Here is a 24002-nt window from a genome sequence, read left to right on the forward strand (position 1 = left end):
CAGAAAACAAAACATCCAAATCAAAATATGAAGAGAATTCTGTTATTAATCATTAGCTATTATTAGGAATATTAGGAATATCTGTTATTAGGAATTAGCTAATTCCTAATGCTAATCATTAGCTATTCCATTTTATGCTGATTGTTGAAAACAAATTATATGTACATATATATATATATATATATGTACATATATATATATATGTTCAACACACAAATATTTGAATTTAGCACTGACAGTGGCTCAGTGTTTCTGTGTCTGTGTTTTTCTCTATAGAAATCTAATTTCAGCTTTTTTGTCTCTTGCTTGTACTTGGAGAAACTGAAGATGGAAGAGACACAAAGATATCTACAGTAACCCAAAATTGTTCCTAGTAGCACAATGTATTCTTAACTGCTCCATAGAGTTAAATTATTTGTATGATGACAATTCCATAAATTCCTGGAAACACATAAGACAGAGATATCAATATTTTTCAACTAATATTAAACATAAGTATAAAATCTATTTTCATAAGTATCTCATTAGCAAAATTTAATTTTTGTTTCCAATTAACCAATCGAAAAACTTAATGCAGATTAAAGCTATTACATAAAAGCCTTGCAAATGAGCAAAAATACTTTTAATTTTCTTCTATTTACAAAGGTTTAGTATTCTAAGGAACACATTAGTGGTCTAACTAGCTGAAACAATAGAGTAAGAACATTTACTATTCCAATGATACAATCAACATACATCATTAACTTAATATGGCTAACAGTAATCATAGAAGTAATTTTTTTCTAGCTCTTTCTTAGCCACTCCATTGTCTGTCTCTTTACATAAAAGAAGAAAATTTGTTTACTTTAGATAGTATGATTAAAGATGCAAAACTGTTCCGAAACTTATTATGGCAACCTCAGAGAAATAGAAAAAAGAAAATAATAAAAAATAATAAAAGAAATTAAAATTATAAAGAAATTAAAACAGAAAATAAAATAGAAAATAAAATAGAAATTAAAACAGAAAATAAAATAGAAAATAAAATAGAAATTAAAACAGAAATTAAAATAAAATAAAATAAAATAAAATAAAATAAAATAAAATAAAATAAAATAAAATAAAATAAAATAAAAATCTTTATTATTGCAAGTAATGTTACCCTGCCCACTTCTCTGAAAATCTGTAGTGCAGTGAAAAGAAACAGGCAAACCAAAAGAATCCTTTGTTCTAGTATGTGTGTCAGCTGGAGACACCAAGTCTCAGAACCAGGATAATATAAGAATAAGCACTAGATGACCTTGAAAAATGGAATAATGGAAAATGAGGAAACCCAAAGAACATAGCTGTGAGTTCAAAACTTACAGCATTAAAACCAAAATAATCTATTATAAATTCTGAGGTAAGAGCTAGGAAGCACCTTAAGGAAAGAATAAGGATGGAAGGCCCAGGTATGCTAAAAATGACCAGTGTTAAAACATATGGACAATATAGAAGTGATATGTCAAGGTTTATACACAGGAGAAGTACTTAAGCTACTAGGATATAAGGCAAAGCATTTTAAAAATGCTAAAAAAACAGTATTTACATTGCCTGAAGCATTTCTCTTTAGGAATAAGAATCAGATCATTTCTTTAAGTTCTCAAGAACTTGTACTAGCTGTAAACAGTCTTGAGGAAGCTTTTCTGTAGTTCAATGAGTTCATCTGCACATCAAAACCACAGGGTCCACGCACATCTTTCATATTCCAGAAAATAAGCCTGCTTGGAAACTAAAAAATTGTTCAGCTACAGGTGATTTAAAAGAACTCTTTCAAATGTCTCTCAATTGTACAAGGCTACTAATTAGAATTAAAAAAAAGGTTCAGAATATCATTGCTGATTACATAAAACAAACATGGAGAGAAGCTTAAACTCCCCAGAGAAATCTACAGCAGTTTAATGCTTTCGTCATTGCTAAAACTTGTCCACTGTGAAGTCCAAAACCCCAAACTGCCATAGTGGGTTTTGTTTATCTAACTACACTGCCTTGTTTTTCCCAACTTTCAGTTAAGTGTAACTACCACTACTACATCTGACTCAAGATGCCACAGGATTCAAAACAACTTACTAAAGCTAAGCTTTGTATTTGACACCTTCCGCAATGACATACAACTATGATTCATAATGGTTTAGATAATTTTCACTGAAAGAGGAGTACAAGGTGTTTTATTCTCTATTCCTTTCCTTAATCCTTTAATAGCTTGATCTTTCAATACTCCAAACCTTGCTCTTCCCTTCAGCTCATGCTGCAAATTTTAAAAGGACTGCAGGCTACAAGCTACAGATACTCTGACCTTTCCTCCATACCTGTGGGGTCTGGGGTACTATCCCTAGCTATTCCTCGCCAGGTTTTCTTGAGAGGATTTTTTTAGGTCTGCCCTTTTCTCTCCCTCCTAAACAGTTTTTAGTTATTAGTTGTACAGGGGAGCTTGTTAGCCTGGTTTTCACATGCTAACTTCTTCTGTTAACACAGTAAGGGTCAGCAAGATTAATTAACATGAAAGACAACTTGCTAAAACCATTTTATAACCTTGCTTCAAGTTTTTTTCTTTTATTATTGTATAGCCATTGATCAAGAACAAAATTCTGTTGGAAAATCAATCGCTGGAACAGTTTCTACATTTTCAAATACAAAGGTGCAATTAATAACTTAATAATTAGACATGTAGGATATGCATGGTTGCACTGAAATGCTTAAAGAAAAGAAGAGACTGAATACTGAATAGAGTAAGAACAAGCTTTGACATCAGCTTCAGGAATAACAAGGTATTCACAAAGCAAAGAAGAGAAACCGTGTAATTTCTCTTGCCTATCCATAACTCCTTTTTGTCATGAACCCACCACTCCTCCGTCAGAGACTCTGGCACAAGCAATTAAACATGCATTCAGTTTTGTACAATGGACTGACCCAGCTTTTGCAGCACAGATATAAATGCATCTCATTCCTGTCATTATAGTTTAACAGCTTAACGACCTCTAAAGGCAGAAAAATCTGTTTCTTTCCTTCCAAGCATGTTGTTCTGTTTCTGTTTAGGAGTCTTTGTATGCTTCTCCCAGTCCATCTCCCACCCACGTTCACTGCTTTCTCTCACTCCTCCCTTTGCATGTTTCCCTGCCCTCCCCCCAGGATGTACTTCTGGCAGCTGGGTTCTCTCCTACACAGGTCATCTCTTCTCATACTGTGAAACAGCAAACCAACCACATAGTCACAAATGAGGGTACACTGAAAGAAAAGAGTGCCATTTGCAATTAAAAAAAACCCAAAACACAAGTGAACTGATTCTGATGCCTTTAATTTAATGACCTATACTTTCATAGATGTACATAAACCAACACTAAAAGGCAGTGCTATTAGAGAAAAGTAGTCTTCCTACTTCAAAGTATATTGATGCATATTTGCAAGATTCTAATCTGATTAAAAATGTTTCACCATAATAAGTGCTCACACAATGATTTTTAAATATTTAAGAGTAAGACACCACTCCAGAACATTGTAGACAAAAACACATAAATGTGATCTTTAAAATATTCTCCTCATTAAACATATGATTTCCACAGTCTGACCCTTTTCAAAAAGCTTGACTATTTTTTTGTCTATAACAGAAAAATACATGTTATATAGTACTTAATATTCTTTAGACACTAGCTAAGTATTTGTGGACAATATAGATAAGCAGAGTTTAAAGAGTTTCCATCTGCTTCTCTCATTGTTAAAGAAAATGACATCAAAGTGTACCAAAGGTGCAAACACTTTGAATTCTTGTACTCTCTTTTTCACTGGAGAAGTAAGTTAGAAAAAACTTTTCTAATGCCAGTCATTTCATATGTGGAAACTTTAAGCTATTTCGTTCTAATTCAGCATCTCATTTGGAGGAAGTACATTCACCTCTATCTTTGCCCACAGGTCACTCAAACTTTGGGAACACAGACCTCCTGCCACGTAACCTTGCTACACATCTGCTGTACATACATTCACCCAGATTCATTTCCTTCTCTCTTTGTCATTTTTTGACAACTTTACAAATCTGACCACTTTTTAAACCAGTTTCCCCACTGCATAAGAACTACAAGGGACAAATCTTTCTTTCTTGATAGGAATTTTCACTTTAATATCAGACTTTGAATTCTTACCGTGGTCTGTAAGTTCAGACACGCTGATTTCACTTGTCCCATTCCCTCTTGCTTCATCATGTCCTGTGGACACAAAGTTCCCCGTAGTGGCTGGCTGAGAATGAATGAGATGTTTTGAAGTCTGCTCATCAGATTCCTTAGTCAAATGATGAGGCAGCATGGAGAAACAGAACAGAGATTTCAGCAGGATCACAACACAGGGGTTGAGCTACACAATTCCTGGGACTTGTATTAGGTAAATGTTAAAATAAAATCCTAACATTTTTGTAAATGATCAGTAGTGACTCAGCCATAAGAAGCAGGTTTAATGTATTTTTTTCTCTAGACACAATGGAAAACGGAAACCAGAGGACATACAAAAGAAAAGATAAAATACAAAGTGGAAAAAAAAATATTTCTGTGTTGCATTAATCAACTATTCCAAACTGACCCTTCTCTTTCTACAATAGGATGTGGTGCTAGAATTGAACTGGCTCATTTTCTGTTGCAGATAGCTTAAAAGCAAAGGACAACTTATTCTGGGAGTCATTCCAAGGCTTCATTTTTACTAGAAAGCCAGGTGAAGTGTTAATATGCTTAACCAAATGAAAATAACCCATAGCCATGCCAAATTATAATGTTTAAAGGATTACAAGTCTAAACATCTTGAAAATAAATGTATTTTGAACTCTGATGTCATATAGTCAGTAAAAACATTTCAGAGAGCAAATTTAGATTTAAGGGTAAATTAAGAAAGGGTAACTTAAAGAAATAAAACTGTGCAATGAATAGAGAGCTTGTTGAACCACATGTGAATAACTGAATGTACTTTGTCTCATCACAGATCAACAGGTTCAGCAAAGCAGTCCAGATTTTGATGCACTTCCCAGCTACGAGTCTCAGAACAGGCCTGTGCCTCTAGTGCTAAAGAAGCCATGTGGGAAACAGAAAAGTGTTATACACTGGGTGCACATAAATGAGACCTCCAAAACAATAGCCCATACTTACATGTAGGACATTGACATTCAGCTGCTGAAAATTACGGGATCTGAATTCTTGCATTCTTTTGATATTTTCTTGATATTTTTCTTCTGCCAGCTGCCTGTAAATACAGAACACTTGTATTTAGAATATGATTTCAGAGCATGCACAAAGGGATCTTCTAAAAGCAAACATGGAAAAACAAATTCTGTGCTGAGATTTTCATGTTGTCAAATATTCATGGTATCTACTCAGGTTTTAATGAATGCAAAAAGAGTTTTCAGACCTTACCTCCAAGTGCTATTATATTTTATTTTCACAACTTGCATAACATAATTAGGAAATAGTAAATTATTAGTCCCAGTCTCTTCTAGTTCTTCCAACAGTCTTAAATACTTTGGGCTTTATTCCACCATGTAGTGCAGAGACCTTTGAGCTTCAGACAGACATGGGACATTAGTGTGCTACAAACTCTTCCCCTGGAGGACAGTTGATAACTGTGCTTTTCTGTGTGGAACCACTTCAGACAGGTGCTACATTAAGAAGTTTTGCCAGCTTCCATTAATATATTCCCTTCCCACCCATCTCTAGATTTTCACTGCTGGAACTAGATCTCCAGTCTGAGAAGGTATAATTTTTGCATTGTTTCCAACATTTTCAGCCAGAGTCAGCTGACAATGGTCTAGAGCTCAGTGTTGATCCATTTCAAAAACTCATGCCTGAAAACAAGGTCTGAATATTTATCTTCCCTTCATAATGAAAAATAAATATATTTGGTTTTGGTTTTGGGGGAAAGAAAAAATGTGAAAATCTCATCAGAAAACACCAAAATGGAAGAAAGCAATGAAAATTAAAACCAAACTAGAACTATCCTGCAATTAGCATTATTTCCTAATAATTAATTAATTACTAATTAATTTCTTAATCTTTCTCCATTAATTTTTAAAACGTGAAAGAGACAGTTTCTGTTCCTATTTACAAATTTCATATTAGTACAAGAATTTGCCTACCATATTACTGAAGGCACCATGCAGAAGAGATGTTAATACTTTCTCTATAAGTTCAAGGAGAGGGTTTTCTAAAATTAGAATCGATTTATGTAGCAAATGCCAGTCAGGCACAAGTACTCTTCAGACATATTTTCCAAAAGGACATGAAGGTTTTAGTTACTTGCTTCAAATGTGTCATCAAAACTATATATTCTGGTTTTTATTTAAAAACCCCAAACAAAACCTTCCAGTTGTTTCTCATATTCCATCAGAAACTGTATTTACTCTCTTCCAAAATATTTTGTTATGTCTCACTTAATAAAAAAGCCCATAAATCATAAATCCTTTACAATACAACCATTACCCCTCTTTGATCCTTTGACAAGACTATCTATCCTCCAGCTATTAACTTCTATTGGAAAACCTCTGAGGCCAAAACAATTGACAAGCACTGGATTGTAACTAAATGTCCAGCTCCTCAGACCAGGCAATTCTTAACATAAACAGTCATTAAAAAAATGTCTCCTATTGTAACACACCTGAAAATCTCTCATATACTTATTTGACCAGAACTTTGGTACTCAAAGCACCAGTTTTGGGCTAAAATTCTAATTTTTTTCCTACATAAATAATTTGTGTGATTATTGTCATCCAAAATTCTCATTGACTTTGAGTAGCTGAAGACCCATACTGTTTTTATTTCTACCTTGACAATTCTAACTCTCCAATTAGACTGTTGGGTGGGAAAAATTGCATGGTTAGGGCACAACTTACTTCAACTTCTTTGCTTTCTCATCTGCAGCATTTAACTTCCTCAACCGCATTCGTTCCCGCGGTGTCATTTTCTGTACTTCAGAAAGTTCCTGCAGAGTTTGCAAATGAACTTTCTTCTGTCTGAAATTGAATGCAAGGAAACCCAACTTTATATAAAAATGTAAATATTCAGTATTTTGACTGGATATTGAAACACACTGACATTTCAAATGGAATAATTAGAAAGTCTCTGGAACTAAAGCAGACTAAATAGACCTTCGTTTGGAAAGCAAATGCCTCTTTAAATTGAAATATTTAAACTTGGATTTGTGAAGAAGGTGAATCATTTCAGGTGGGGATGGAAATAGGTAGATTCATCTCCTTAAAAGAATAAATACTGAAGCACAGTGAAATATTTACCCTGTCAGGCTTCATTATTGGACATATTCCAAGTACAAAGGCAGTCTTTAAATGAGAGCCATAAAACCACTTGTACATTTTACATTGATTGTTACAAACTATCTAGAACAAAAGAGAATATTTATGTGTCCTTAATGACAGATATAATTATCATGATGTCCTCTTGAATTTCTGGTCCTAATCAATAATAAGATTCCACAGCTAAGATGGTCTTCACAGACCATCTCTGAAACCTGAGCATAAATTATTGACTTATGTATTTAAGCTGTATTTATCAACCAAAGAAAGCAATATTAGTCCTTTATGACAAAAAGGATACTAATCTCAGATTTTTATCTCACATTCTACAGTAATTAAAACAAAAATTAAACCCTAGTTTGAAATGCCTTGGCAGTCTCCTTTCACTTACACATTACATATTTATTATACAATGTATTTATAATACCAAGTATTCATTTCAAATTACTGTTTTTACTCTTATGAGATAAATTCACTTTTGATAATCTAAGAGGCCAGGTTTGTAACTGTACAAATTGTAACACTCCTGGACTATCATTTTGAATTTTAATAAATGAGCAGGGAAGATTCATTATGTTTTTCAAATAGTGCAAAGATATGAATATTAGTGTGAAATATGAAAGATTAAGGACAAAGACAAGAAGAGTTCAATTATTCATAAGAATGGAACTAACTCTTCAAGTATGAATAATGTAGACATATTTCTTTTCTCCTGTAAAAAACTCTAATTCAAATTAAAAGAATCTCATGGGGAAAAAAGCAATTTTTCCTTCAAGTTGAAACTGAACTTGTACAGCCTTATACTTACTTAAATATTTAAAATTTATGACTTGAATGGGAATAGATTAAAATAAGCTATCAGAGGCCTTTACTAGAAGAAATTAGACTCAACCTTTTTGCTTTCCATGGCAAAAAGAATTCCTGGTGAGAAAAAGCAAACATCAATATAAAGTACAAATGCTTGAGGAGAACACCATAGCAAGAAATTATTTGTACAGTCACTGGGACTAGAGTATTGCTGCAAGACAGCAGATGCGGGAAATTCACTATGTTTATTTTTTTTCTCCTTACCTTTTCTGCTCTCTGTCATTTTTCAGGTATTTTTAGTTCATTTTACCTACCTGTTTAGATCTGGGATATCAGGAATTATTTGGTATTTTGCTTATCAGTGACAATACAGGCAGCTAATGCCATTAGCACAATGAGAGTCATTATAAGATTATGACTTCTTGCATATTCCAAACACTTGGGCCAAAATAATCACACTGTAAAACAAGTAAGGATGAAGTAAAACTTCTCCTAGGATTTTTTCCCTAATTACGTCCTGAATTTTAAAACCTCAAGATAAATTGCCATTCATTGCTTCTCAATTTACAGGAACTCTGGACCTCTGCAGAGTAGCAGACTTTCTATTTCCTTCTAACAATAGTACAAGAGCATGGTGTTTATAGTTAGAACTACTTGCTCTTCCTCTTAGAGACTACAAACTTGACTTTGAAAAGGTGTACTTACAGATCCTTCTCACATGCTACCTCTGTCAGAAAATGATTCTTCCATTTGGAAGGTGATGAGACTCAATGCATTCAAGCTAATGACAGTGGATCAGGTGAACAATACAGTATGTATTTTACAAAAAATACAAAATGGTTTTATCTGTCTCATCTAAAAGCATGAGGATATTTGAAGTCTGGATGTAGATTTTGCAAGTAACAATCCTGCTTCCCCAAAGCAGATACAATGGTTTTGGTGCGTATAGATAATCTGAAAATTTGTGCCCACAAGAAAATGGCAAGAATTAAAAGTTTCTTGAAGATTTTCATATTCTGTGTTTCAACAAGCATTAAAATTACTGCATATATTTCAGATAGACTTGGCATAATATCTGGGAAATATTTCAGTGTCCCAAAACTATCTACAGAATGTCTCTAAGGACTATCTCTGTAGTTAACTATATTTAATTTGAGAAGGAAGCAATCCTCTCAAAGTAAATTGAATTAACTTGAATATATATATTTATTGTTTCATTTTACATCAAGGCTTGCAAAGTCCATTTAACTATTTATACTAGAAGTACCTATTCGTACAAAAATGGAAAACTTTGGTCTCACAAAAAGACAGACTCATCTGTCAACAAGAGACACTAAGGACAGAAGTGAGGAGTAGAAACCCAAAACACAATTTGTAAAGATGAGAGCCTACAGATACACTGACGGCAGTTAAACTGGATAAAATGATGTATAAAAGTTTTGCTATGCTGAATTCAACTGTCTGTACTCTGCTTTCTTCCTACCACTGGCAGCAAAGTACACTTTGTTTGGAAAAGCTGAAGGTGGTCACCTCTCCTGAAGGGAGGCTTGCAAACTGCAGAAACACCAGCATCTGCAAAGTGATCACAGCTGCAAAACTGTGGGTCCTGTACAAGAGCAGAGATCACAAGAAAACAAAGGTGAAAGTCCTATAGCCTCAAAGGCACTGCCAGTTCTGGATTGTTTTAATCTTCATTGCTGTAACCTAATAATTCAAAATAAATTTCAGAGAGCTGTTAAAATCTGGACAGTTATTTAGAGGAAAAAAGAAACAGGGATTTGCTTCCTCACAGGATCACAAACTTCTGGTTTTGCTCTTACTAGCTCTCAGAACAAAACCTGTACAGAAAACTCAGGGATGAGGAGCAAAGGGGAGGGTGAGCTACCCATGAAACTGCAGAGCTAATTTACAAAGGCAAAATTAAAATGTCCATGTTGGAATTTGCTTTAAACATTGCAGCATTGTAATTTAATGCAATTAATTCAATATATATTCAGTGCCTAAGAGAGAGATCATGTGTGAAGATACTGCTGATATAAGCACCAAGAAACATTGCTACTCTTGATTTCTCGCTGTAGTTACAAGAAAAAAAATACCTATGGAGGTATTAGATGAGTATTAGTTTAAGTGTATATGCTTTTAGTTTGGTGTAATTTAGGAAATATAGCTTCCACATTTAATTTTTAGTAACTACCAAAACAGCAGCACTATAAATGATGATGACCTATCTAAAATGACAGCTTAAACCTCCAAAATTTAAAGACAAAGGTCATGATTTATTTACCAATTGGTACTAAATTAACATAAACATACCCTTCATATGCATGTGCAATTTACACAGTCACAAAATAAGAATATTTCATCTGCAAATCTTTTTTTACTCCCTAAATATTAATCATGCATCTCCCTAATGTGGTTGCTCTGTTGTATTTCAGGGGAATAGGTTTGTCTAAACATGAAGCACTACGAGATTGTTTGGCAACACTGTAATTTCATATACTACTGCCTATAAAACTGTTAAAAATACTTACACAGCACCAAAAATGGGAGCAGTTTCTTTCTGCCAGTTAAGTGCCTTGTCTTTCACAGTAATGTTTGTGAACTTGTACTGTGTTTTCTGTAAGGAAATAAAACAGAATGGGTATCAAGATTTGATGATAAAGTTATCCAGAATCTTCAGCTATTACCTAATATCATCCTGACATAAAAACTGTCCAAGGAGTTTCCCTCCCCAGCTTCTCAGAAAGCCAAATAATACAGGCACTGAAGCCTGGGAAAAAGAGAAAAAGGCATTGGTTTTCATTAAAACTATGATGAACCAGAACAGTTCAGAGATATATGTACCCAGGGCCAAATGATCTACATTTGTTATGCATAGATGCCTGTTTTACTTATTGCTCATAACATTAAAGAGGGGATACATTCAGCATATCAAGTGATGAGGGCTTCATTCCTCAATCATATTTGTACTATAGCTCTGAAAGTCCCCTAGATAAATGCTCCCATCAACAGTTATCAAAGTATTTTTTCTCAACATGATTTCCCTGCCTCCATTTTGCTTTTGCAAAATACATACTCAAATGGCAAATGTACAGCTACTGCTTTTTCTTACATACTTTTAGTTGTTCATCAATATAAGGGGATTTTAGGATCTCTGCTGCTGCTGGTCTCAATGAAGGATTCTTATTTAACATGCTGAAACATTAAAAACCAAAAGTAGCAATTAAGCAATTGTCCAAACTTAGTGAAAAATCTGCTAAACAAGAAAATAACGTACCTGCATAGCACAGCATTCAGTTTGCTTGGATATCTATCAGGGAGAGAAGGTGTTTCACCTTCCACAATTTTTAACACAACAGACAAAAAATTCTGTCCTTCAAATGCATGGTTCATACAGCACATCTCATACAAAATGCATCCCAGAGACCTTGAAGAATAAACAAATAGGGATAGCATATTATTCAGCAGTCCTAATGCCCATCATAAAAGGTCACCATGTTGAACATTTTAAAATAAACACTCTCATAATATTTTTATATAATGACTATTCATAACAATTTGCAGTTCATCTGAGTTCTGTCTGACAAATGCTTTTTTAAAAATAGGGAAGTTGAGTTTTGCAGGCCTTGGAGGATGCTCAGCTCTTTCTCCAGTCAGGGCATCTCAGAAAATACTGGTGAGAGCCAGATACAGGTCAAGGCTCATCTAAGCAACCAGCTTAAATATCTTCATATTTGACTGTGGTATTTATAATTTAATCTGTGATTCCATAAGAAGTAAGAAAATAAAGCATAATGATAAGAAATATGTACAGGTAAATGGCTTTCAGGAAAGGGGTATAAAAATCTTTGAAAGCAAATAATGAATAAAGTTTAAATTATTCATTTTGGTTAAAGAAGAGGAGTTGAGGCACATCTAGCAATAAAAAAAACAAGAGCAAATAATTTTAAAGCTGAAACCAAAGGCCTACATTCAGTGCAAATAAGGAATAAGAGAGAGAATGGGAGGGACTCCACTCACTGGTACTTTTCAAGCAAGTATGTCAAAACCATTAGCAGAGCATTTTTGCTAAGAATCAGCTAAAGAACAACTACTGAGGTAAATAAATAGTTAAAGATTAAACAGTCAAACAGCTTTCGAACTTTAAAAATCAGTAAACAGTAATACACAGATGATAATCTGTATTCATGATGTATGTTCAGACTCTGAAACAGGATAATTACTACATGAGAAAATACTTAAAGCAAAAAGAACAACAAAAAAACCCCCTATGCACACAGCATCTGAAAGCATCAAATAAAAATGGAAATCAGCCAGAGAGAACAAGAAGGAAAATCCCAACCTGACAGACTGTACTATAACTTCTTTTTTGCAGAATCAATCTGTTTTGGAAGCTGCTTGATTCTGGCAGCTAGAAATTGTTTAATGAGCCATTAGGAACATGGGATTTGACACATCAGGCAAGCTGATTTACTCATCTAGTTTAGTGCTCTGGCTACACCTGAGGTGGAGAAAGATGAAAAGAATGCCCAGGGCATTCTGCTGTAGCCAGGGCTGTGAACAGGCTACCCAGGGAAAATCCCATCTTTTCCATGAAAGAAAAAAATCAAGGAAAAAAGTAAAGAAAAATTAAGGAAAAAGAATAAAGTTTCCTTCTGCAGGATCAAAATCTTTGAAATAATATAAATATCTCCTAAACTGAGAAATGCTGCCCTGGATTCCTGAATAAGGCTATTTCTTCCTCCCAAGAGAGTTGCTGAGCTGCAAACACCTAAAGTAACAGACAAGCTTTTGGCTCAAAACTGCCTTTCTCAGTTGCTTCTACATTGTTTCTCATTGTTTCTCAGTTTCTACATTTCTGGTCTAAGCACCTCCTGAGGAGCAAGAGGAAATTGCTTCCCAGTTCCTGTAAGCGATCTGCACACAATCCAAACATATAATTTAATTACTTTTATAATCTTAGCCTGAATAAGTTCCAATGTTATAAAATTCTAGAATGGTCATTAAACCAGCCAGCCAGCACACTTGGTTTGACAAATCCCTATATTCATGAATAGGTTTGACAAAGTTCCTGAACGGCACATAATTTCAGCAAAATTTGGGCATGACCAGTTCATGTTGAAGCTACTTGTGCTTGATTACATCAGAAAATGGAGCATCTAGACAGGCTTCAGTGTGTTCTCCCCAGTCTCAACTGACAGACCACTAACTTCTCCCTCTAAGGAAAAACCACCCTGAGGTTTTTGATGTTGCTTACATAAATATTGCCATCTTTTTAACATCTTCTGATCTTTTGTAAAAAAAATTACAGTTCTTCAAAGGTTCTAAGATCCAAGTTAGCTTTAAATTCAACTTCAAAAGTCAGATAATGTAAATGCATATACCTTTATGGCCTATATCTCTTATTCTGATCATATCATAAGGTCTTATGAATTAATTGGCTTCAGAGTCTGTGAGGAATGTGTCCCTGAATTTAATTTCCTCAATACTCACTCATCAGCTCTTAAATGAGAACTCCCTGCTGCTGTCTTCCCCAGCCTTCTCATTGCTTCATTTTTTGATTGTTAATATGAAAGAAAAAGACAAAGTGGAGGGAAAGCACAGACAAGCAAGCACAATAAAATGAAAGCCTCCAGATCTGTGGTGTGAGCAGCCCAATTTAGCCAAACACAACAGACAAACCATCTGTCAAAATCTGACAGTTCTTGATGGAAGACAGAGTACAACGGGTTTACATGTGGTTGTGACATTGCTTTGTCTCTGCCACAGCACTGGAGGCATGGGAATGTCAGCTGAGTCCCAACAGCATCAGTGTCACCACAGGCTGTGAGGGCAGGAAGGGACAGCAGGACAGTGGCACAGCAGCGCCACAGGGTCAGGCTGTGCTGGGCTATCAGAGAGCCCAATTGCCCACACACCCATCACTGACTGACCCCTGACCTGGCCTGGCCTCCTGGGCTCTTTGACTCCTCTCCCTGCTGGATCTGGGAAGCACCGATGGGAAGAAGGGGTCGTGAACTGCCAAACTGAGATCAGCTCCCTGAAGAAGCTTCTTATCTGGAAAGGAGGAAACCCCAGACTGTGTCATCTGCAAAGGTTTTCTCTCATGGCCCAGCCAGTCCAGGCTCAGGGATGCTGGGGAAAACATGTGAGCCAACTTTAATTTGCCTCCTGTGGATTTAGATTTGACATAAAGCATGGAATGGCAAAGAACTCCAGCCCTGACATTTCAACTGAAGAAAAACATAAATGCTGCCACTTCTCTGAGCGTAACTGCAGAACTTCCATAGGGAGAAACTGTAAAATATGAAGTTTTTTTCCCCATCTATTTACCTTGGGCTATAAAGGACAATACTTCCTGCATCAGCTGCTGCACTGTGAATATTCAAGCCAGTTTTGAAAAGCCAGTACAGAATGTTTCAGTGAACCTGAAAAGCACAGCATCTCTTTAGAGCACATCATAAATGCAGCATAAATTAAGGTCTTTCCAATGAACTGAACTGAATAGTGAGAGGATCATGATAACAAGGTGAGACAGCACTAATTGTTTTTTCCAGAAGATATTTTACATTATCTTACATTTAATATGGGAACACTTGCAAGTCTGAATTTTTGTGTGTGAATTTTTGGGTCCTGCTAGAGATCAGAAAAAAACATCTGAAGAGGGAATGTCACTTCAGCTCCATATAAAAGACTTGGGAAACTCCTTGAAATTCCTCAGAGGTCAACAAACAGCGCTGTTTAACATCTCTGTCAGCAACACGGACAGAGGGACTGAGTGTATCCTCAGCAAGTTTGCTGACAAGCTGTGTAGTATGGTTGACATGCTGGAAGGCGACATCCAGAGGGATCTTGGCAGACTTGAGAGATGGGCTCATGCCAACCTTATGGAATACAAGGCAAATTGTAAGGTCCTGCACTTAGGTGACAAATGCAGACTGGCCAGAGAATGAATTGAAAGCAGGCCTGAGGAGGACTTGCATGATGAAAAGCTCAATATGACTTGGCAACATGTGCTGACAGCCCAGAAAGCCATCCACATCCTGGGCTGCATCAGAAGCAGTGTGAGCAGCAGGCTGAGGAACAAGATTCTTCCCTCTACTTCATTATTCTGAGACCTCACGTGGAGTACTGTATCCAGGCTCCCAAGATGAGAAGGATGCAGACCTGTTGAGGCAAGTCCAGAGGAGGTACACAAAGAGGATCTGAGGGCTGGAACACCCCTTCCATGAGAGAGTTGGGGCTGTTCAGCCTGGAGAAGGCTCCAGGGAGACCTTTGAGCACCCTCCAGCACATAAAGTGAGAGAGAGCCACAGAGAAAGCCAGAGAGAGAGACTTTGTAAAAAGGCATGTAATGATAGGACAAGGAGTAACAACTTCAAGCTGAGAGAGAGTTCAAGGCCAGGCTAGAGCAACCTCAGACTTTGAGCAACCTCGTCTAGTAGATGTCCCTGCTCACAGCAGGGGGGTGGGAATAAGATGATCTTTATCCTTCCAACCCAAACCATCCTATGAGTCTTTGATCCTTCATGAGCAACCAAACTTCCTGCACAGTGGCCCAAGGACTTAATATTATCTGGAGCCTCCAGGGTGGGCTCCCCTGTATGCTCAGTGACCTCTTGTCTTTTGTTAAATGGGGATAGTGGAAAAAAAGCAAGAATCATTGGAAGAATCATTATTCAAAGATTAAAAGAATTCATAATTAAAAGAATTAATAATGATTCAAAGAATCATTATTAAAAGATTAAAAGACATGAGTATCAATCAAACACATGAGTCCTGATCAAAAGAAGAATGAGTTCAAAAAAAGAACGGGTTTATGCGCTGGGGAAGTACTGATCAGGGCACACCTCCTCCTTAGTGCCACTACAATGAGGGCCAAGAAGCTCCTGCTGAAGGCAGTTTCACCCTCAGGTGAGTGTACTTGGTAATGCTTTGGAAAGATCACAAGAGGCAGAAAGTATAGCAGAAAGCTGGTAGCTACTGAATTTGGGATGGGGGGATTTCTTTCTGTGTTTTTGTAAATTTTGAAATGGTGATCAACACATGATTTATAAAACTATTGGACCAAACTCTGACTATGCTTACTCTATACAACTTCAATGACCTATATGGATTGACACTAGTAACGACAAATAGAACTTAAACATGTATTTTACTTCCTATTTGCACTGCAAAAAAAGAAATTATTCCTTGGGGTAGAAGAGCACAAAAGGCAGGCTTCCCTGCCTTTTCATTTGTTTTGACATCTTTTGAAATCTTCTCCCAATATATTTTTATTGACTACATGTATTAGCTGATATTTGCTACAGATGAACAAGAAAGAATCTGACATCAAATCCATAGCAGTCAGCCACACAGGCCATGAGATGAGATTCCTGACATATCTGTTGACTGGACTGAATATGTCAACTGTGAAAAATGGTTGCTACCATTTGAAAATATAGATAACTGTCCTCCACTTTTAGAATTATATCCTGCAGCCACAAGTATATTTTGAAAAGTCAGAACTGAGACAAAGCAATCAAACTATAATCCAAATGTTTTACAAAGAAACTTTCCTGGTTTGAAATACTTATTTAACAATTAATCTTCTGATACATATACCTACAGGAAAAAAACCCAACAAACAACAAAACACCTCATAAAAGAAACAAAGCCCCTTAAATAAAATACTATGACAAAATTTAAAAACTCAACACTTTTAACTATAATCTTAAACCATGAAATGCTTTAAGACACACATATAAACAAGCCAGATATTTTTGCCATTACAAAAAAATCATTCTTCATCTTAGTTTGGATGAGTACCTGCACACCCACAAGTTTCCCAAAGTCTTTCAACAGACCTCAGCTCCTAAACTTGATCCTTTAATCATCACATCAGAAGTCCTGATTTCAAGGATTTGTGCCATCTAAATGCGGAACCAATACTTTTCTTTCTACTTTTGAGTCACTTCTAAAACAGAGTGCCTTTTTGTTTCTGTTCTAACACTGCAGTTATTCTCATTTTCAGCTTCACTTCCAAACACCTTCTTGCTTTTAACATTTGCCAATGTTTTTAAATTTAGTTCCTAAGAAGGTCCTTCTATCCTCGCAGCCAGAATCACTCTTTGCTCATCCATCTAAAGTTTCACAGAAAGTTGCTTTTTTTCAATTCATCTATCTCAATATGAGAAAAAAAGAGATTTCCCCCTTTCTAGAAAAACCTGAACTTTGTCTACAATCATCCTGTACCACATCAGAGACTGGAGCCGAATCTTATTCTCCTTTAAAGTCTCAGATAACCTAGAATAAAAGTCAACTACATGCTTCTTAACAAAAAGGGCAAGGCTTCAAATTGCAACATTTGATTCTAATGTCCTGAAATAGTTTAGTGGTGATAAATGCCTAATCCAACCAAAATAGCATTATAACCACTCACCAAATGTCAGATTTTGTATTATATCCCTGGTGCTTCAGTACTTCTGGACTCATGTAGTGTGGTGTCCCAGTAAAAGTAGTTGCAAGATCACATGAACCCATCAAAAAACAAGAAACTCCAAAGTCTCCTAAAAATATCAGTAGAAAGAATAATGTATTAATACTAACATATATCTATTAATATAAACTTTTTTGTTTATTGTCGGATATGATAAAGTGACTGTACATCCAGAAAATTCTGCTAGTATTTTAAAAAATGGGAAAAACTATTTTCTGCAGTTCTTCAAAATAAAACACCACACAAGCATAATATCACAGAACAATGTGGGTTTGAAGAGGCTTCACAAGGTCATCTGATTCAAACCCCTGGCTCAAAGTTAAATGGGGCTGCTCAGGTCCAGGCCCAGCCAAGCTTGAAGCACCCTCAATGCTAGAGATTTCACTGCCTCTCCAGTGTCTAACTGTCAAATAAATGTTTGACTACAAATCAAAATGCTATTTCGGACACAATTTTCTTTAAATCTCCTTATTGACAAAATGTCTGCTGGACTGTTCTATTACATGAAAATATATCTTTAACAAGTATAGAAATCTCACCAATTTTAAGAAGATTATCTTTCAAAAATATATTCTTGGTTTTCAAATCCCTGTGAAGTATCCGTCTGGAATAGAAAAGGAAATTCAGCCTCATCCAACTGGAAGCATTCAGAGTTGTGTATTAAGTATTTCAGGCATTTAACTTCATCCCTTTTCAGAAAGGCCAGCCCACCACTGCTACAGTCTAACTCTGCCAGTGACAATCCATGGCACTGAGGCCTTAAGGAGCTTCACAGAGGTGCATTCACAGGAACCCACATGCAGGGTGAGAGCCTAAGCAGGATAATAAAAACATACCTGGGGATCCCAGCTTAAGAACATAGATACAGACATAGCACAAGCTGCAGAGGAAGAGAGAAAGACAAGTCTTCCTATCTGACTCGTCTGAAAAGCATTACATCTTCTTTTCTGCCAGCAGAATGAGATGCCTTACAAGAGGCGTAAAAAAGCATAAAATACTCAAAGCTATAGGAAGACTCCTACAGAGTAAAAGTATTACTTCAAAGACAAATATGTATATAGTGTAAGCTAGTAGTTCAATTTTTTACAGTAACAGCATGGAAGATGAAAGAACTTTACAAAGATGAAGAGGAAAAGGAACAGAACAATTAGCTTCTACAGACTTATTTTTCCATGAGAGTTTGAAAAAAAAGCATTATAAGCTACACACCATGTAAGGATATACAGAATCTTCTTAATTTCTGTAAGTCTTACATGTGTGACAGTAATTCTACAGTCCCTTAGGAAAACAAAGTATCTCTGCGGTATACAAAACATATTCTCAATTAATTCTTGTTAATAACACTTCCAAAAGCATTGTTGCCTATAGCCTCACCTAAACTAGAATTCATCCACTTTTGAAATTATTATTAACACACAGGATTAATCATTAGCTCTGCTCAGGAGGAGGTTAGAATAACATTTGGTACATACTGGCTGCAGAAATTGTATTTGCTAATACAAATACACTAGTCATTCAGCCAAATAGATCATATAAAGAAAGTGATGGTTTGAGATTTTTGAGGGCAGCTAAAATGAATACAACACTCAATTTTGATTTTTTTGTGCAATCCTCAAGTATTATCTCAAATTTGAATTATTAAAGTCTTAGGCATTGACATAATGAAATTATTTCCAAAATAGTTTCTATATTAACATTATAAAATATACATTCTGCAGCTTAAATACCCAATTTTGTCCACAAGTCATTTGAAAATATTTTTTGCAAGATGAGAAAAAAATATGCAATTCAATATACTCAGTTCACAAATGGGGAAAAAAACATGAAAAATAACAGTAGAATTCATTGCAGTATGTACATAGACTAGGCATGAAAAAGAAACATTTCTATTTTTATGGGTCAAAGAAAAGAGTTCTTCATGTTTTTTATAGCAATTGTTTTTCACTTCTTTTTCTTTCACTTTTTTGTCCTGAAAGTAATGCTTTTAATTTCATTAGAAAAAGGTTTTTTGCATTGGGAAAAATGAAATTTTATTCATATATTTATATATTTATAAAAAATATTTATTCATATGGCTCCACCCATGTTTATAAAATATTGTTTATAAATAATTTGTTCTCTATTTGACAACTTCTGTGAGCAATAGATAAACAGTCATACAATACATCAGGAAGGAAATTAAACTAGGGTGATATTTGCTATTCATTCATAAGTATATATATGTCTGTATGTACACACACACATTTTTATAGAAATATTGCTGTGTTAATTGAGATTCATAAGGAATTTTCTTACCATTCATCACACAGATCCTTTGAAAGAACTTGCTTTCACTGTGTTAACTTATTCTTGTACATTGCTGCTGAGAATTGCTGGATTTCAACCTTCTTTTAATCACACTCCTTTGTAGAAATATAACCACAGAATTTTTGAACCTGAAATTTTTCTGACTATCTACTTCTTTAGTAACAGGCATATTGAAGTAAAAGAATGATCCAGAAAGCTTTCAGTAGCATATTATTTGAAAAGGAGATGAAAAAAAAGATGTTTGGGTCACATTAGTTTGAATTGCAGTGTAATGCTACTGTAATCTTGCAACATATTGATGAAAATTCATTATCTGCATTACCAGTAATTATAAGATGCTTTCATATATTAATATGACAAGGAAATATTTGGGATAATTTTTTTCAGCTTTCCATGATATTTCTCAATGCAATGCAAATTATTCTGCTATGATATGTCTGAAGATAAACAAGATATCAGCTGAAATCCTGCCTGAAAAGAATCCTTTAATACTAGTAAGAAATTAATACCAGGACTGCACTGTAAATCCAGTTAAAGAAAGAGAACAATTTCTTTATTGTAGGAAAAGACAGACCTATAAAGAGAACATGAATTAACTGGGCTCTATCAAAACTTTACTTGATGGACTGTGAAGTGGTTATTGAGTGGCTAATTTGGGTAGAAATTAACATGTAAGGACAGTTTCAAATCTGGGCTGTAAATACACCCATATCTATGTTCTGCAGAGTACCTGCTTGCTGGCTCATAGTCATAAAAGAACAGGACATGCCCAGAGCAGTGGGCAGCCTCCTTGAATGAAGCTTTGCCTGCAACAGAATGAGCTGCAAGTGAAGCTGAGGGAAGCAGAAGTATATTACTGCTGTGAAATAACACATAATTAATTTCTCTTTCCTCTATCTGAAGAACTCTGGAGAAGAGTAAGAGGTTCTGTGTAAGTCTGAACCCTGTATTATCTGCTGTTTGCACAAAGAATAACCTTATAAAAATGTGTGCTCATAAATTTTTCATAATGATTAGCAAAATGATGGGTAACATAATGGTCAGCCTTATTCAAATTGAGGTTAAATTAATCAATGGCATCATTGCCTGATTGTTGTGGGATTAATTTTGTGCACTGACATGCAATGGGCTATGTGTAACACGAGAGACTACAGGATGGTTTCATGCTAAAGGTCTCTGTGAAGATAAGACCGCTCTTATGGTGCCTCCCTTTACTTCTCCCTTTCTTTATATCAAAGACAGATAAGGATTGAATCTGTTTATTTCTAGATAATTTTGTTTTCAAGTTTCAAATTAAAAAAAATTACATTAATTTTCCAGCATAAGAGTTTTCAAAAAGTGTATAAGTTCAACTAAAGTTGTGCAAGAAGGACAAGTGAAAAGTCTGTTTAAAACCATAAATAATAATTTTTGCTGCTCTGGCAAAAAAAAACTCACATCCACAGAAGCTGAGTTTTCTTAAGAATGTCATGGGGAAGGACCAACCCACAGGCTGTAAACACTTCAAGCTTCTAATTCTAGAGAAAAGCTTTCTTTGCATTAGAACATAATTCAAACATATATTACAGCTTTTTTCCATGTCAGTAGAGAAGAAATCATGCATGACTCCTCTATACAGAAACAGAGGGCTATTATTATGTTTTAGTATTTCAAATTTCTGTAGGTAGTTTTAAATTCTTTTAAGCCTAATCTTTTCCACTTAAGCTATTGTTTGACTCTATACTAATAAGGAAAAGGTTATATTTCATAATGTACATACAGCCTAATAACACAAAATACACATAAATATATAAAAATTGAAACTGTCAAGTTATTTTTAAGTATCTGGAGAGGTACTATTAGCTATGACTGAAAAGGAGAAAATAAAATCCTGTTTGGAAAATCAAATTGCTTAAACTGGAGAATTAACTGACTTCTCACGAAACCAAATTTTATATACAACCAATTAAAGTTTATTTTTAGGATCTTATTTGGTTTTAAACATTTGTTTGAGAACAAGTAGAAGATGAGTAAAATAGAGATAAAAGAGGCATAAGAAAATTCATAAAATTAAAGACAAAAAGAATAACTCACAGAATAAAATAAAGCAGGTCAGTTGGAAGGGGTCTACAGTGACCATCAGCCCAAACACAATGTTTATATTATTATGCTGCATTATTCTGCACAATGCATCTTCTAAACACATATATTAAAGAAAGGATTTTGCCAAAAGGGGACTTTCCGAGCACCAAAACTTTTAATGATAAGTTGTTAAATTGAAGTTCAAGAGAGGGGAAAAAAACCCAAGTCACACTGATAGTTCAGTTAAACTGTCAGGATTTTTATTTCCACTTCCCTCTGTCCTTTTGGCCTGAGGCGAATGCTGAAGAGCACAGCAGCCCAAGAGAGTTCTCTTTGTGTCCTCCCATCACTGGCAGGGCAGCATTTCATGTAGAAGCCCTAGATAAATTGGCATTTAGGAACAAAAATGCTCCTGCATCTTGGGCAGCAATTCACTCTGCCCTTTTCCCCTCTACAGTCTGACACTGGCAAAAACTCATTAGACATCCATCAGTTTAGATCAAACACATCCCACACACTTAACTTCAGCTCAGTTAAGGAGTGGTTGTTCTTGACAACAGGTGACTTCTCTACCTACTGCTTGGGTACACCTAAAATTCAGGCAAGCAAATTTTGGCCAAGCCCTGCAAAGGATGATGCAGAAAGGGACCAGACAGGCATTGTACATGTCCAGCACACTGGTAGTAAGGGAAATCTTTCCATCACTGCAGTCAGCCTGCCTAAATCACACTGCAGGCAAGAGCTACACTCATGCAGATGACCAGGTAGGTATTCATCTACATACACCGCCCCTGCTCCAGCCATGTGTGATCTCCTCATATCTGGATTACCTGCAGTAATTTTTTAAGTCAGTCTTTGATGTGATGTTAAAAGTGACATCTCTTTTCAAAGAATGCGTGTATATAACTCCACTGACTTTACTGGGAGTATATCAAGCATATATATTGGATGCTTCACATTAAACATGTTCAGGACATGCTTCTTGACTCCCCTTTAAAAAGATTACTTTGTTTTAGCCTTTTAATCCATTTTCTTCTAGCAATATTGAACTATTTCTTCTGTACTCCATTTTCCATTTGGCTCTGAAAAAAAGTGTGTCTAATGCTGGAAGACATTTACCATTGTCCTGCTAAAAGATGGAATGCACAATGTTCCTGCAGGGTAGATAATTAATTACACTTGAGGTATCTGACATAAACTTACTACAATAGTTTGGTGATCAGAACTTTCATTTCTGTTTGAATACCACTAACTAGTCAATCACTCCCCTCCCAAGCTAAATGCTCTCATATCAAATGACTGTACCTTTCATGCATATAGTTGACTCCGAGTAATAACTGTATAAACCAGTCTATAACTTGGCTTTGAGTGAACATCTTCCCAGAATCTTTGTACTCTTGAATTTTAAAGTCTAGATCTCCACCCTGAAAAATATCACAACATATTTGCACACTTACAGAAAGTTTTCAAAATGCTATTTCCTTCATCATTGTACAGGACCCCACTTCCTTAGGCCTTCAGGCATCCCATCATGTAGGTCTGTAAAATCAACATATTCTGAATTCTGAACTCTCCCAGCACCAAAAGCATACACAAGTGAGGAAGAAAATGGTATCAACCACTCTGGCTTTGTAGTTTTCTCTTAGTGTTACACAAGATCACCAAAGTTCTTCCTTCATGTCACCAAACTTCAGCAACTGAGCTGGTCACCCCAAACCTTCATAGTCAACAGAAAGGAACACACACCTGTTTAGTGCAATTACCTCTGTCATCTAGTTGTCTGCCTTTGGAAGTGATGGATCATGTTGTAGAAACACTTTCTCTGCAGAGATTTATGATGAAGGCCTACATTGACAGGCTATAATATCGATATTTAGGTAAATTAATCTGCCCTGATCAGTCTGAATAAGTTAATAAATTTGAGAAAAGCATTTCCACTCCACAGTCAAGCCACACTCAAGCACACACTCGAGCGACACTCATTTATTATGTTATAATAACCATGTCAACATCAAAGATACCATGTTGTTCTCTTGAGAATTACAATACAGTCTC

At 35.5% G+C, this 24002-nt stretch overlaps 1 protein-coding gene across 15 annotated transcripts in view; it reads right to left on the reverse strand.

Annotated features, from left to right (window-relative positions):
* NEK11 (NIMA related kinase 11) overlaps positions 1 to 24002 on the reverse strand; it is a 104790-nt gene that overhangs the window by 51624 nt on the left and 29164 nt on the right. For 10 of the 15 annotated variants that reach the window (XR_015276023.1, XR_015276028.1, XM_086849785.1 and 7 more), the window contains 9 exons: positions 23253 to 23371; positions 18119 to 18183; positions 17523 to 17649; positions 11376 to 11525; positions 11215 to 11293; positions 10630 to 10715; positions 6875 to 6994; positions 5139 to 5232; positions 4152 to 4287 (listed from right to left, as the gene is read on the reverse strand). Coding sequence is in view for 13 of the 15 variants with exons in the window: in XM_086849785.1 (XP_086705911.1) it covers positions 4152 to 4287; positions 5139 to 5232; positions 6875 to 6994; positions 10630 to 10715; positions 11215 to 11293; positions 11376 to 11525; positions 17523 to 17649; positions 18119 to 18183; positions 23253 to 23371 (976 nt within the window). In the remaining 2 variants the exon portion in view is untranslated. The remainder of the gene's footprint in view (positions 1 to 4151; positions 4288 to 5138; positions 5233 to 6874; positions 6995 to 10629; positions 10716 to 11214; positions 11294 to 11375; positions 11526 to 17522; positions 17650 to 18118; positions 18184 to 23252; positions 23372 to 24002) is intronic. The other 5 variants (XM_086849868.1, XM_086849861.1, XM_086849842.1 and 2 more) reach the window with 3 other exon arrangements.

This window comes from Cyanistes caeruleus, chromosome 1 (genome assembly GCF_971803275.1).
Source record: "Cyanistes caeruleus chromosome 1, bCyaCae1.hap1.1, whole genome shotgun sequence".
NCBI lineage: Eukaryota > Metazoa > Chordata > Aves > Passeriformes > Paridae > Cyanistes > Cyanistes caeruleus.